The 16710-nt window shown below is 44.3% G+C and overlaps 1 protein-coding gene across 6 annotated transcripts in view; it reads right to left on the bottom strand.

The window, feature by feature from the left end:
• Positions 1 to 699: 699 nt before the first annotated feature.
• The window catches only part of LOC147016124 (uncharacterized), a 51066-nt gene continuing 35055 nt past the window's right edge, over positions 700 to 16710 (bottom strand). For 4 of the 6 annotated variants that reach the window (XM_085848858.1, XM_085848857.1, XM_085848859.1 and 1 more), the window contains 2 exons: positions 13159 to 13246; positions 701 to 1522 (listed from right to left, as the gene is read on the bottom strand). In XM_085848858.1, coding sequence (XP_085704984.1) covers positions 1365 to 1522; positions 13159 to 13246 — 246 coding nt within the window. In that variant the 3' untranslated portion in view covers positions 701 to 1364. Of the gene's footprint in view, positions 1523 to 13158; positions 13247 to 16710 lie in introns of all 6 variants that reach the window. The other 2 variants (XM_085848861.1, XM_085848862.1) reach the window with 1 other exon arrangement.

Below are 16710 nucleotides of genomic sequence, written 5' to 3'. Positions count from 1 at the left end.
GGTTCATTTTCAAGTACTGTCTTTTCCAAAAGGTTGGTGAGTTGTTTAACCAAAACATACAATAAAAGTACTCAAAACAAGTCCTGGCAAGGGTCTGCAATCTCTTGTTACTCTTTTATTTGTTATTGTCTTCTTCATTTTTGAAATGTGCAACCATTCGGACTCTTCATGTCCACTTGACTGCCTAAATAGGACCAGCTTATGGCCGACATTTTGGTTTTCCGGTGGGTCCAAACTATATTTCAACCTCTGCTGATTAGAATTATCCGATTTCTTCTGTTCACTTCAAAATTGTGAAAACAAAACAAAAAGTCGTTCTGATATAACTGAGCAGATGAGCCTGTTCGAATTTCACTCAACTCGTTCTCCATGTTCCCACTGTGTCCACCAATTCAAACTCTTCTGAATGAAAATGTTTTTCACAAAGAAAAATGTTCTTCACATTCCTTATTGTTTCCATGAAGAGACAAATCAACTTGATTCGATTCTTATATCTTTGTATTGTCCAATATGAATATCCCTCAACTTGTTCATATAACTGTCTCAACGCTCCTTCACCCTACCCTCTCAATGCTTCTGGTGACCAACTCAACATTTCTGCACATTACTATTGACAAAAGCCTTTCCTCAAACGTGACAATGCCAGCAGATGGGACGCCCATTTGACGTCCATCTGAGGGACGGCACACACATCGATGAATCACCTTGCGTGTGAAACACCAGGATGAGGGTTTTAGCTAGGTTGGAATTCAAACCCAGTTTAGACAACTTAGAGGTGAGTGCACATACCTCAAGCACATCCTGGCAGCCCCAGTGGACCAGACCATTGCAGGAGACAAAACAACGATCAGCAGCAATTACAAATTCCATCAACTTTTGTTGAAAGACTGCTGACTGGTCTATAGTTTATAAGGTCACCACAAAGAAAATGGAAGGGTGTTGCACATGCCTTGGTGAAATATTTTCAAGGAAGTTAGGAGGAGCTAGAGAGAACTCTGACTGTGGCAAATGGAATACATGGGATACATGAAAATGTAGATGAATAATGGGATGTAAAGTGCATGCTGATATTCTTTTGTAACTCTTATTGGGTGGAATATGGTGAAGGATAATTTAAAAACAGTGAAGGATGAGAAGCAAATGAGGTAAGAAAGGAAGAGTATGAGCAAGAGGGAAGAGGAGGAGGAGGAGCAACAGAGAAGAGTAGGAGCAAGAGAAATGCAGAAGCAGGAGCACATGTGCTGTACAGTCCAACATTGCACAGGGCCAAATACAACAATTAACAAAAATGAATGCACATAACAAAGGTTATGCCCTCCCTATGCCTCCCCAACCTCACAACCAAATTGCACAAATATTTCATTTTACAAGTTATGGTAAAAGGAGGCAAGTCCCACTCGCGAGTCAGCCTGCCCATGATACAACACTTCCATGCCAACCAATTGTTCCCCTTTTACAAGTTGCTCACCTGCATTCTGGAATTTTCTTGATCGGGTCACGTTGGCATATGAACTTGGACCACCTGTTTTTACATTGATTCACCAGCAAGGAGGAAAACAAAAGCAATCACTTGTCTCGCATCAACAATTTTTCAAACACCATTTCATTGATTCATGTCCATGGAAACAAGCACGACTGAGCACACGGGTAATGATCAAGTCATTCAATTCATTTGGACGCTTTTTCCTCCATGGGACTGCTATAAAAGTTGTAAACCAGGTAAGACCACAAAAATAAGGAGCAAAAACATTGCGGTTACCTTTAAACTGACTTGTGAGAGATAATATTGGAATTTAGCCAGGATGTCATCCGATAAGCCCACTTGAGAAAAAGATATGATGGAATGTTATTTTGTTTTGTTTTTCCAATCCATTTTGAATAAGACAAACAATGAAACAAACAAGTTAGTTACAATAGTGTGTGAAACAAATCCGAAAACAAAACCTTTCATGAAAAAGGCCTCCGCAAGGCCCAAAACATTTTCTTACTTCATGTAAATAAAATCTCGAGTCAATTCCAAATTTATCGTTTTTGGCTAAAATCATAACCCCTTTTTCAAGATCACCAAATATTTCAGACACTTGCTATTTCACACTTGCAGGTTTCTTTTGGGACTTGAAAGATGCTGATTAGCCTGTCTGTATGTGAAGTGGGAGATGGGGTTTTGAAATCACGTCTGTCTGTGCGTGTGTGTCCATCTATCCAGGCCATTACTTATTCATTTCTTTTTAACTTTCAGATTTTTAAAATCAAATTTTCAACATAACTTTATTATGAGAATATGGAGATGACCAATTAATAATTGGGTCAAAATGTCAAAGGGCAAAGTCACACAGTAAATACAAATAGCCCTTATTAGCCACATCGGCCGCCACTCAGCACGAGACGGCCAGATTTGTAATCACTTCCGTGTTTGTTTTGGCTGCTCACATTTTGAGATGTTTTCTGGTTTATATTTGAGTTTTTGTAGTTAAAATTTTCAACAAACCTTTATGATGAGAATAAGGATAAAATAATAAATTAAATCTCATGTTTTTCATTAGCTGTTGTTTTCATCATGAGTGTGGAGCAGCATCATTTATTTTGGCTTTCTTGTGGTAATGTGTAAATGTTGGATCTCGGGTTTCCAGTACCAAATGCAAACAAGTGACGAGTGGGAGAGAAGGAGTTCACGGTGTGGTGAATAACACTGAACAACAAAAATTTTTTACTGGAGATGTGTAAAGTGATTTAGACTAATTTGGGTACGCTGATTTCAAAAATCATAACCCTTTTGCTGTATCACGTCAGGATTTTCAGTAACAGAAATATTCCCATTGCCTAGAAGTCAGAATTTCAATGAAATTTACAAAAATTCATTTATTTCATCATGAATGCTTCAAAATTATAGAAATTACAGAAACACTCCACTAGAATGTAATTAAAAATGCTTTAGGCATTTGGCTTTGCGTTTGTGCTGCTCTGTGTCAGTTTCACGATGCAGGAACCAGCAGAAATCGCCCATCATGTTCGGGTTGTGCCGCCCTTGGTAACGCGTCTCCATGAGTGAAATCTCTTGGTGGAATCGCTCGACGTGCTCGTCCGAGACTGCTCCCAAGTTGTCAGGGAAGAAGTTCAGGTGCTGGTGTAGGAAATGGATTTTCAGGGACATCCTGGAGCCAAGTTTCCTGAAGGACTCCAGCAGCTGCTGCACTATTTCTTCATAGTTGTCCGCGCGCTCGTTCCCCAAGAAGTTGTCCGTCACAGCTTTGAAGCTCCTCCACGCTGCCAGCTCTTTGGGGTTTAGAGTTGTCGGAAAAGTTTCGTCCTTCATAATCTGTCGGATTTGCGGTCCAACAAAGACACCAGCCTTGATCTTGGCCTCCGACAAGGTGTTGCCAAACTTTTCCTTGAGGTATAAAAACCCACGCCCATTCAGTTCCATTGCCCGTACAAAACTTTTCATCAAGCCGAGCTTTATGTGGAGTGGTGGAAGGAAAACCTTGGCTGGGTCGACAAGGGCGACATGCTTCACGTTGTGTCGACCAGGTACATGCTCTTTTCGCTCTTCCCAATCTTTCTTCGTCCAGTGATTCTTGTCGTCTCTGCTATCCCAGAGACAAAGGAAGCACATGTATTTCGTGTAGCCTGACTGCAGCCCTAACAACAGCGCCACCACTTTCAAGTCTCCGCAGATGTGCCAGTTGAAGTCATTGTACTTGATGGAATCAAGCAGCTGCCGCATAGTCTCATAGGTCTCTGTCATGCCGAACGCGTGAGCCAGTGGGACTGATGGTTTCTCATTGCCATTGTGGAGCAAAACAGCCTTCAAGCTGTTCTTCCCCGAGTCGATGAAGAGGCGCCAGTCTGCAGGACCGTGATCACACCCAAGTTCTTTCAATAGACCGTTGATGTCACTGCAGAATGTCATTGTGTCTTCCATCTCAAAGAACTCAGCCATGTCTCTGTGACGTGCTCTGAACAAGGATATCTTGGTGTTAGGTTCAAGTAGATTCCACTGCTGCAGCCTTTATCCAAGCAGCTCTGCCTTCGCCTTTGACAGCGAGAGATCTCTTACAAGATCATTTAAGTCTCCCTGGTTCAGAAGGTGTGATTCTTGAGTGTCAGGTTCAAAAGGTTCATCATCACCATCCTCTTCACCACTGCTTACAGCTATGTTCTGATCAGCTGGAGGTGTTGGAACGGGGTTCTCGTCATCATGAGGCACAGGTTTACGAGCAGAGACGCAGTCAGCGTACTTGATGTGACCTTTATTCTTCTTATTGAAGCCGGCGATGCTTGTGCAGCAGAAATAACAATCATCATGATTCTGCGGCTCACGCCATATCATGGGCACCGCAAATGGCATGCTCGCGCGCTTGCCCACCAACCACTGAGTCAAGGTTGTGTGACAGCTTGTGCAGCAGATGTGTGGTGCCCAGCTCTGTTCTTGGTCCCCCACCTTACACCCGAAGTAGTGAAAGTAGGCGGCCTTCATTTTCACTGCTGTAGATATACTTCGCTGTTGATCTTTTTTGGTATACCGACCACAGACATAACAGAAGTTGTCAGGATGATTGGTACAGGAACGCCTACTCATCTTTATCTGAAAGAAAGAAATATAACACAAGTTAACAACAATTGTACGAAATAGACATGTTAAAGACATATGTAAATTTCATTGAAATCCTGACTTCTAGGCAATGGGAATATTTCTGTTCCTGAAAATCCTGACGTGATACAGCAAAACGGTTATGATTTTTGAAATCAGCGTACCCAAATTAGTCTTAATCACTTTACACATCTCCAGTAAAAAAAAAATTTTGAAATTTGTTGTTCAGTGTAATCAAAATAAAGAACAATTACTGCACCAAAGTCCCAATAAGAAAACCAGACATGACATACACACACAAACATATAAACATCACACACACACACACATATATGATCACACACACACACACATATATGATCACACACACACACACATAAACATCGCACACACGTATATATATATATATATATATATATATATATATATATATATATATATATATATATATATATATATATATATATATATACACATCACATACACATATATGATCAAACACACACACATACATATATATAAACATCTCACACACACACATATATAAACATCACACACACACATGTATATATATATATATATATATATATATATATATATATATATATATATATATATATATATATATATATATATATATATATATATATATATATATATATATATATATATATTGTTGCGGTGACGGACACCGAGACACCAGCTTGTCACTCAGGGGGATTAATCCCCGGTTGTCCTCAGTAGAGCCGGACATGGGGCCACCGCTCAAAATTAACGTTATGGTACGGTGGGTTGTTTTAAAACCACGAACGCCACCCAGTCAACCACGAGTTCCAGTGTCCGCCATCTAATCATTTTGTTTAACTAGAGGTCACGTGGTTACCTGAGCGGGGAGCGCACCCTCGGCAAAACACCAATATTATCCGATTAGATTTTAATTAGGGCAGCCGAGCATTTTAACCGCTGGTGCGTGCCAACTATTTTTTTGGTCAAATCTGTAGTAATTACCTCCCAGTCTATTTCGGTTCGAACAATGCCAGACCAATGGAAGGAAAGGACAAACACAGACAGGTTGGAAATCGACAAATAATTTATTAATAATAAAATTAATAAATAAAGAGAACGTTTTATTTGCTGAGGTGAATAAAAAATGAATTTCAAAGCAAAATCAATCAAAATGCCAGGAAAGAGACAAAGAGCAGATGCTTATTGGGGGTTGACTTACTGACAGCGACACGCAGACAATGGTATGCAGCAGATCATTCAGGGGGAGGGGAGGGGGAGAAGAATCGTCTCGCTCACCAGAAAGTCGTCTGTGGAGCGAAAACGTCCTGAAAATGTGTGCGTGCGTGTCACGTCCGTCGCCAGCACCCAGCCTTGCAATGCACCCTCTCGCGGGGCAGCCTTGAACGCCAGTCGACGTCTGGAGGGCACCGAGATCGTCCGTTGCGGGTTTAGACCCTGGTGTTGTTTGTGATCGACCTGAGCCTCACTTGTTGGTGGCACTGCTCACACCCGCACCCACACCACACACTCGCTTGCCAAAGCACTGGAAGGGCGAATTGTCTCTTCGTCGCTGGTTAGACACCCTCTTCTTGGTCGCTTCTCTCGCCCTTTGCTTTTTCTCCTCAGAGAACGTCCCCTCTTTCACTCGTTTTTTATATCTCAGAACGTCCCATCCCCATCCCTCTCCCTTCCACAGTTCACCTAATGTGTCTGTTCCCCACTGTTTTGTCCCTTCCACTCCCGCCCCTCTTGTCTCATGCCTCCTTGCTGCGAGTTGTGTGTTAGCTCTCATACGAGCCTCGACCAAGGTATACAAAAAAAAACCTCTCTACTCATAGAACGTCTCTCCTCACAGAACGTACCTCACGCTTTCTTTCGCTCGTTTTTTTATATCCCCGGGCCATCTCCACGGGGTGCCGTCCGTCCCACCGGGGCACGGTTACCTTGACGACCCGTGCACTCTCAAAAAGGCAGGCGTCGGAGCTCGCAAAAGAATGCTGCTGAGGAAAAATGAGGGCGGGCTTCAGAGCTCGTGAAAGAAATGTTGCTGAGGAATAATGAGGGCGGGCTTCAGAGCTCGTGAAAGAATCTTGATTAGGAAAAAACGAGGGCGGGCTTCAGAGCTCGTGAAAGAAATGTTGCTGAGGAAAAACGAGGGCGGGCTTCAGAGCTCGTGAAATTAATGTGTGTGAACGTCTGTCGTAAAAAAAAAAAAAATAAATAAAAGCTTCCCATAACAGAGAGAAAATCTATCCTTTACCCTTCTCAATGCATCACATTAGACATGGGGATGGGGCTAATAGGCCAGCGGTGTAGGTCAAATTTTTGGTACTTAATCAACCGGCTTGACACAAAGCTACAAGAGGTCTCATATGAAAGATGGGGATCTCAGTAACTCATTTTGCCCTGTTGTCCTCATTTTTAGGTGTGCGGCCCATGAAATATTCACACCTGAAGGATACCCCCATTAGAAAATTTTGACCATTTCTGAAAATCAGTGAATTAGCCATAACTACAAGGCAATGCGCCCTATTTTTACATGATTGGTGTTGAAATGTGCAGAATGAACAGGGGAATACGGCGAGTTACTTAATGGAATACTTCTAGATAAATGTATGTACATTTGAGTGCTTTTAATAGAAAAAAAGACGTAATTTCCGGACCGCTAACTTCGAAAATCATCAACTACAGAAACAAGCATCTGCCAATTGTCATTTTTTTATTTTTTATTTTATGTGTTCAGTTTACCATATCAAATACACCAGGGGGTTGACTCAGCCTGTCATCCTTCCGAGGTCGGCGAAATGAGTACCAGTATACTGGGCCGGTGTATACCCCGGTTAAAATAGGTGTACCATATCCCTGTGTCGTAAGAGGCGACCAGGGTTGCGTCAGGAAGGGCATCTGGCGTAAAACATGTGCCAAATCACTATGCGGATCATATGGATGATCCGCTGTGGCGACCCCTAACGGGAGCAGCCGAAAGAAGAAGAAGAAGAAGTTTACCATATCAATATAATGAGAATATTTTGAAACAAATTTATACCAGCAAATTATACGATATAGCGACTGAAGTTTGCACAAGTGATGTGATAACTATATGTTACACCAATACACATTGTTCTATGAGAAATTAACTAAAACATATATTTTGAGAGAGTGTCCTTGATATGTTCAACCATCACTGACTGTCCGTGTCATTTTGGTCACCATGTGACAGTTCGTTGCCACACTGCCTGTCACTGGTGGCACACATGCACTCGTTAGTGCAAGGCAAACTGTCTTGTGAGCAGCTGCAGCTGTTGGAACATGGTTCACTACCACGGCATGAACACACAAGACCATCTAACATCTCCGCTGATGTGGGTCCATCAAACAATGTGGGATGCAGCACACCTTCTCCTCTGTACCATCCACGACCTTCTGGTGTGGGAATTTCTGGATTTGCCAGGTGGGCATTCATCCATACTTGGGTTTGGTGAACGGATCTCTTCACATGTTCGAGAAAAGCTGGTTTGGACGGAGGCAACTTATGCACTGGGACATCTTTGGTTGCTGCGAGTTTCTCCCGAAGATCATTCAAATTTGTGTGTGCATCCACATATTTCCCTTGAGAATCATACATGGCACTGACTAAATGTCTTGAAGCAGCCACTGCCTCCTGGAGATCGTCAGTGGCGAGGACTTCTAGGTGTGGACCATTATTCTGAAGATGCAGTGTCTTCATAGCTTTCCATGCTTTCTTTTTATCATAGCCGAAGAATGCTGATACAGAGTCACATCCTGTCAGGGCATGAAACGCAGGAAGCCGGGTACACATTTCTGGACGCAAGCTGTAACATATCTGATGGACCGGGATAAGTTTGCATCCTGCTGATGTTCTATCTCTATCCATATTTCGGCAGTGTCCCGCAACTGTGGAAAGTAGTGGACTGCTAAGACAAGCATATCAGTGTCTGCTGATTTGATTGAAATGGACACACGCACATTGTTACATCTGAACTCGCCATCGGCATGCTGCACATGAAGAAATATCCGAGAATCTGCCTCTTCCTGCATTGATGCGAGTTGCTGTCATGATACATTCCTGCAGATGAAAGGCATGCTGTAAGCGAACCATCAGAGAAGCCACTAGCCAAATATATCCGCTGTTCTTGGAGATCTGAAAGTTCTTTTACTACTGGTGCATGTTGCGTGACATGACTACAGATGAAGTGTGTCAAGGTGGATTTGCTGGATGATAGAGCCATGAATTTCGTCCATTGTGGTACTGGGCGTCGAGCAATGACTTGGTCGCTTCGGGATCCACCAGCAACAGCAAGACATCTCGTTCTTTCGTCTGTCTTCACAGAATTGACATCATCATATTGGTCGAAGACGTCGATGAGGGTGTGGTGTGTTTTGATGCAATGAAGCAACTGGTTTAGGTAACACTGCGCCAAGTTACCAAACGTACCACCATTTCCACCCAGGATATGCAGTTCAGCCATAGCATCCCTGATGTACACGCTGCGATGTTGCTTATCACTGGCAGTGTTTTCGTGCTCTTCATCGACTCGGCCCTCGAGAATATGCCCTCGTTCTGCTTTGGTGTTCTTCCGTGGAGCTCCATCCTCATGAAAGATAGATGTCGGAACAGACGTAATGGGATAGCTCAGGACGTGCTTCATGTTCAGGTCAGGGCGGACTTGAGTCAATAGCAAAGCACGGCGGAAAACCATTTCTGGGTTGATTGCAACCAATGCTTTCTGACCCAAAATCAGGATTTTTGTTTTCTTTTTGGAAACCGAAAACGTTTTGAGTTTGGATTTTGGGATTGGCTGGTACATGCTTCTCTGCTCCCCAGTGCAAAGAGATTCTGTGATGTACTCTTCCATCTGTCTTTTCCCCAGGTCATGGACAGACAACAAGGACTTCTGAACATCCTTGGAAGCGATGACACCACTTGATATATTCACAAGATGTTATTCCTTATGTGATTTTCTGAAATGGTCCAAATATTCAGACAGTTGTATCCTTCAAATGTGAATATTTCATGGACCGCACACCAAAATATGAGGACAACAGAGCTAAATGTGTTAATGAGATCACCATCTTTCATACGAGACCAGTTGTCGCTTTGTGTCAAGCCAGTTGATTAAACTCCTAAAATATAGCCCTTTATCGAGGTTTACCGCTGGCCGATAATCTGAACATGCATTTAAGGAAATAACTGTCTGAGGACCTGGATGTGTGGATGCATTCAGCAGACCGGATTCTAAAATCCGTAACAACACACACACACACACACACACACACACACACACACACACACACACACACACACACACACACACACACACACACACACACACACACACACACACACACACACACACGGTTGTGGAAATTCACAGAACACCATTCAGGCTTCCCAGAGATCAGTGATGTCAATAAGTGAGTGTTCAGATTAGATTTCCCCACCGTCATCGAGCGGGATTTATTCGTGTGCAGGGCTGTGAATCTTCAGTGAGCCGTTTTTCTTTTGCTATCTTTATTTTGGACCAACCGCATTTTAACCACCAAAACCACCTTCTGCACAACCGCCTTCACAACAACCACCTTCACTACAACGACATCTACTAGCCATCCCCAAAACCACATCTCAACAACGAACAACATCACCTCACCTTAATCGCCGCAAACGCCGCCATCTTTGCGCCAGCCACGGCAAAGTCCCCACGGACAACATCTCTGCCACCAGACGCGGGGACTCCTTCACTGGGGCGGGGTCGATGATTTCGCCCACGTCCGCTCTCTCCGAGCTTAGCGACAATTCGGATCAAAAGATAGAAAGGGGCGGAGCCAGCGGGGGGTCAGAGGTGAGAGATCGGAGATTGAAACCTCGCCTCACGGATCCCATATAAAGGCACGCAGAGACGCCAAGCGAGCAGTTGTGTGAAGTCGCGTTGGGAGCTGGGTCAGCCTGGAGTCTGGAGTCTGCAGTCGGTGAGGAGCTGGAGAGAGCGGAGGAGAGGAGTCGCCAACCAGCGGCATAACGGTCCGAGGTGATCGGGCCCCGGGACAGTCCAAACGACGCTGAGGAACAGACGGGCTCTAAAGAGAGCATCAATTCTGAAAGAGCAAAGGCACGTTCGTTGCTCTGAGGCGTTGTCGACTAGGCCCGATCGACTGGGCCGCACGATGAGGCCTGGGCCGCGCCGCGGTCATGCCAGCTGCCGTGTTCGGTGGGCGAGAGCGGCCGCCATTGGCTCGAAGGGGTCGCCCGCACGCCGGACGGGCGGGAAGCCACAACAATATGATCACACACACACACACACACACACACACACACACACACACACACACACACACACACACACACACACACACACACACACACACACACACACACACACACACACACACACACACACACACACACACAATGTACTGATAAAGTACTTACAAAAGCTATTTTATGTGAAGTTATAACCTTAACTCGTAAGCAATCGATTGATTTCCCAACTACGCAGAACATCAGCTGCACACCGTTTGGATTCCAAAGGCCTCAGACGTCTTTTCCTTGTCTGCTAAATTGGTGACCCCGACGTGATACAATGGACGGACAAGGAGGTACAAACGACGAACCATTCGCCGGGAACAGCCAGGCAGCCGCGCCTTTCCCGGTCGCTCAACCAGCTTCATCCGTGGCAGTGGATTCGTTAAAACCCCCGCCATTTTGGCTTCACGACAAGCAGCTATGGTTTACACCAGTGTTTCTCAAGGTGGGGCGTGGCAATATTTTGGTGGGGCATGAGGAATGATGCCTCATAGCGTCATAACTAAAAAATTTGCAATAAAGTTTAAATAAAGCCTTCTGAATACATATGTAGTATATACTGTAGTGTCTCCAATCATGGTGGGCGTATGATTTTTTTTGAAAATCAAAGTGGGGCGTGGGACAAAAAAAAGGTTGAGAAACATTGGTTTACACAGTCCGAAGTGCAATTTGACACCCGGAGCATGAGGATTGATTTGACGCGGTTCGATTACATTATTGGATCCTTATCACCAGAACATGCGACGGAGGTAAGAGAAATTTTGCTGCAACCTCCGACAACAACCCGTACACAATTTTGAAGGCCTCAATGAGAAGCGCATGACCCCCTCTGAGCACTGCCACCTTCAACAACTTACGACCAAGGATTTAGGGGGTCGAAGACCGACACAGTTACTGTGTCAAATGCAGCAGCTTCTCGATGACCAACATGCCACCTTCAACCAGTTGCTCCTTCATGAGATGTAACACTTTGAATTTAGACCAAAAACTTCAATTTTGTCTCGTGTGACAACAAAACTTTTCCCCACATGCCTGCAGTATCATAAAGATGCTTTTCTGCAAACTCCATGCAAGCTTTTAGATGTGTATTCTTCAGCAGTGGCTTCTTTCTGGTCTCCAGCCAATAGAGGCCAGTTTGTGAAAGGAACAGGATATTGTTGATTGATGAACACTGACCCCCATCTTGAACATTGAGACTTGCAGATGTTTCCAAGTCATTGTTGGAATTACAATGACGTCTCGAACCAGTTTCCTGCTTGCCCAGCTGAAGAGTTTGTATGGGCGACCTGATCTGGGTGGTATGATACATCTTCCACCTCTTAATGATGGATTTTACCGTACTCAAGGGGATAATGAGGTACTTTGAAATCTTCATATAACCCTCTCCTGAACGGTTCTTCTCCACCACTTGATGTCTGACTTCGTTGGAAAACTCCTTGTTCTTCATGTTTACCTTATTGGTTGACCAAGTGAGTTGCACCTTAAAACTCCTTAGATTAGTGGAGAAGCTTAATTTTTAATTTAAACCACTGATTATATACAGGTGAAACATATTATACTTATTTTGAACCTTACAAACAAATAATTTGATCCTGAAGCGATTTAGGGTTAATTAAGCAAAGGGTTTGATTATTTATGGAACTGAGAATCATCTGATTTTCTCTGTAAATGAAACGTATTGACATTTTGTGTGGGTTTTTTTGTATTTTTTTTTGCTTTATCACTTTGTTTGTGAAGACTCTATATACGAGGTATTAAGTTTGATTTGATAAATACTTTTCCAGGCCACTGTATGCGTCCAAATGCATTTCTAAGCATCTCGAGCCTTTCACATCTTTCAATCAGCTTATGAGACCAGAGGCGGCAGACCCAGGGTGCCTGGCCGAATGATTATGCTTCACCAGATACAAACAGGAGGCCGCAAGTTTTAAAGTACGATTTGTTGTTTTTCGGCAACATTGCAATTTACTTCGTTGTATTTAGTCTTTGGGAAAGGAGTCTACCTTTCAAATTACACATACTGTATATAAAAATAGCAGAAAATTTATTCTCCATTCTTTTCCTCTCCAGCATTTGCAATTTCGATCAACAACCCCAACCTCACAAAAACCATCATTTACAGCACCTTGTCAGAATATTTGACTCCTTTCTTGGAGTCTGTGAAATCAAACAATTTACAAAATTCCAATTTGAACATGTATTCCTTTTCTTTTTCTTATTTACCAAAAAAGCCACTCACCCTCAGATAAAAGAGCCTCAAGCGTTGCTTCTATCGTTTCGTATTCACGTAAAGCAGATAGAGACTTCACTTTTGAAAAACCAAGTTCCTGAAACAGCACAGAACATGTCTTCCATTTGTTACAACCACAAGCCAGTGGAGGATTAAAAAAAAAACTCACCACACACACACAGTGAGCATTTATCATATAATAGTGCAAATCTAAATAATACATCCACATACATTACATACAAATTAGCTCGCTTGCATTCATGGAACAACTGCAAATATACTGCAGCATCACCAACATAACTCTATTTCACATCGTACAATCAAAACATATAAAGTAAAAGCCGTGTTATCGGTCGGCACTCGTGGGACTTTGCACGTGCCGGTTAACCAAACACCGCAATTCGCGGATTTGCTATTCGCAGAGCCTGTGTATTCACTGGTCAGAAAATGTGACCTGTTTTGAGATTCATGCTTTTTAAATTTTTTTTATTTCACACTTCAGGACTGGTCCAAGGCCAATTCCACTCTTGGATGACTGAGTTCCTTCCCTCTCGTAATCAACATGTGGTTCTCAATGGAACCCTTTCATCTCCTCTCCCTGTCAAGGCTGCCAGAGTACCCCAAGGCAGTGTTCTAGGCCCCATCTTATTCCAAATCTTCATCAAGGATCTCACTGACTTTGGAAAATCCTCTTCATCTCTTTGCTGATGACTCCACTCTCTGCTGTGACATCTCTCATCCTTCTGACAGACAGGCAGTAGCCTCTTCCCCCCTCTCTCCTCAGACCTTGAGAAAACCACAAACTGGTCAAACACAATTTTGCTTATGTATCCAAATTGTCCACCATTTGCGTTTTACTTTATACCTCATCATAACCTGCATCCATTGTTTGTCCGTGTCTGACTACTTTCTCCCTCCATCCTGCTGCTGTCGTTCCCGTTAAGTCGTGTCTCGATTTGTTGTGCGTAATCGCTCGGCCACGAGCCCAGATCATGTAAAGATAAAATAAAAATTAAATAAATCTTCACAAATGAGACATTGGGCTAAAAACTATACATTTCACTCAAGCCGACTGGCAGGGTCTCCACGCAGCCATCAAACTTATAGACTGGTCTCCTATTGCTACTTTCTCCAACATCAACTCATCCTGGGAATTCTTTCAAAGAAACTTGCTCTCCCTCATGCACAGATTTATCCCCTCTCGTATTCAGTTGTCCTACCCTTCCTCCCACCCTTGGTTCACTGAAGCTTGTGGTGAGGCAGTTGTCCTGAAACAACTTGCCTTTGCCTCATAGAAAGCAAACCCAACTGAGGGTAATCTCAGTTCCTTCCATAACAAGTATGTATCTCCCCTCAGGAGAACCAGAAAACAACATCTTTGAAAGCTCAAGTCTGAACTTTCAAACCTCTCTGCCTCCTCAAAATCCTGGTGGCATCTAATCAAATCTGTTTCTGTTGTTTGTTCCCCCTCCATCCCCTCCCTTACCTCAAATGGCCGCACTGCTGATACCGCACGTGAAAAAGCTGAACGCCTAAACTCGGTGTTTGCAGCTAAATCTTGTGTCCAAAACCCATCGCTTTCTCTACCCACCTTACCCAGTCACACCCAACTGTACCTAGACTCTGTGTCCTTTTCTTCTGACAAGGTGGAGAGCTTGCTGTCAAACCTCGACTCAGATTCTGCAACCGGTCCAGACGGCATCAGCCCACGTGTCCTAAAAACCTGCTCTTGCTCACCCTCTCTCTGTTCTATTCACCTTCTCATTTGCTCAAGGTCGTCTGCCATCTGCTTGGAAATCAGCAAACATTACTGCCCTGCATAAAAAAGGTGCAAAAACAGATCCCTGCAACTAGAGACAAATCAGCCTTCTCCTAATAATCAGCAAGGTTATGGAATCCATCGCTTCAGACATTAAATCCTTCCTCTCTCCAATGGCTTGATTTCCGATCATCAATTTGGTTTCAGACCAGGTCACTCTACCCTGGATATGTTTATTCTGCTCTCCCAACAATGGATGGAGGTCCTCAATTCCAGACAGGAAATCCGAGCCGTATCCCTGTACATATCACGTGCTTTTGACACGGTCTGGCACCCTGCCCTACTCATCAAACTCTAGCCTGGTGTTGGCTCAGTGGTTAGGGTGGCAGCTTGGGATCCTAGGGTCCTGAGTTCAAGCCCCGTCGGCCACTGAATAAAGACACCAGGGGGTTGACTCAGCCTGTCATCCTTCCGAGGTCGGCGAAATGAGTACCAGTTCCAGTGTGTGTACTGGTAGAGGGGCACTGCATCAGCGACACAGTCACGCTTCAAGAAATGATAGCTACCCCGACAGTTAAGCTGCCATACGACCACCAAACTCTCTTCCTATGGTATCCAAGGCCATCTCCACTCATGACTCTTTGACTTCCTCTCCTGTCGCAGTCAACGTGTGGCCCCAAATGGAGTTCTTTCATCCCCTCTTCCTGTCCAGGCTGGAGTTCCTCAAGGTAGCATTCTGGTTTTCATCAATGATCGCTCCGACTCTCTGGAAAATCCTCTATAATTGCTTTGCTGATGACTCCACCCTCTGCCGTACCATCTGTCATCCCTCAGACCGGCAAGCAGCAGCTTCTTCACTCACTGCAGATCTGGGTAAAATCACAAACTGGTCCAACACGTGGAACATGTCTTTCAATCCGGACAAATCTCTCACTACGTCTCTCCGAAAGGACCGTTTAGAACCCCCCCCCCCCTCGACCCCATGCACTTTCTCAGCAATCCTCTGGAAGAAGTCCTTTCTTTCAAGCTTCTCGGTCTCACTATCTGCCATGACCTTTCCTGTGAAAGCCACATTTCAAACCTCGCCTCCAAAGCCAGTCGCCGACTGGGAATCCTCCGTAGTGCAAGGTCCTTCCTCGGCCCACCTGAGCTCCTGACCACTAACAAAGCTTTCATCCACAGCCTGATGGAGTACTGCTCTCCCCTCTGGGCTGGCGCTCCTGCCTCCCACCTTTCTCGGCTTCACGCTGTGGAAACCAAGGCATTTCAGATCATTGGCATCTCCCGCGATGAGGCTGAGTCTTTGGGCCTCTCACCCTCTCACTGCAGGCTGGTCGGTGGTCTTTCTGTCTTCTGCCGTATCCTCTCCAGCCTCCCCCCCCCCCGCTCTCTCTGTGATTTGTCCCCACCACATTTCCGCAGGGCGCTTAAATGAAAGATGACGATTGCCGCAGCGATTGGCGAAGCGATTGCTGCAGACCCACCTGACATGGGCCAGCTATTCATGGTTTTGCAAGCAATGAAAGAAATGAACAACGAAATGAAAAATGTCCCCGAGCGGGAGTGCCGGTCATCTCTGCCAGAGGTCGAAAGTAACTCTGTGCCAGACTGGAATAGGGGCAGTTCATAAAGTTCGTACGCTCTACTTCCGGGTTTCAAAACCACCCACCCCCTCTGTATGCAGGCTAGTGACCACCCACCCACCCCCATATGCGTCTCATATCACATCACATCACAATACTTGAAGATTACAACGAACTGTAGATTTATCTCAAATGCATCAGTAATTATCAACTACGGTT

Source organism: Eptatretus burgeri, chromosome 12 (genome assembly GCF_056783735.1).
Source record: "Eptatretus burgeri isolate ZD-2024b chromosome 12, Ebu_testis_v1, whole genome shotgun sequence".
Lineage (NCBI taxonomy): Eukaryota > Metazoa > Chordata > Myxini > Myxiniformes > Myxinidae > Eptatretus > Eptatretus burgeri.
Note: the sequence above shows the minus strand (reverse complement) of the source record. Positions and strands in the feature narration are given on the sequence as shown.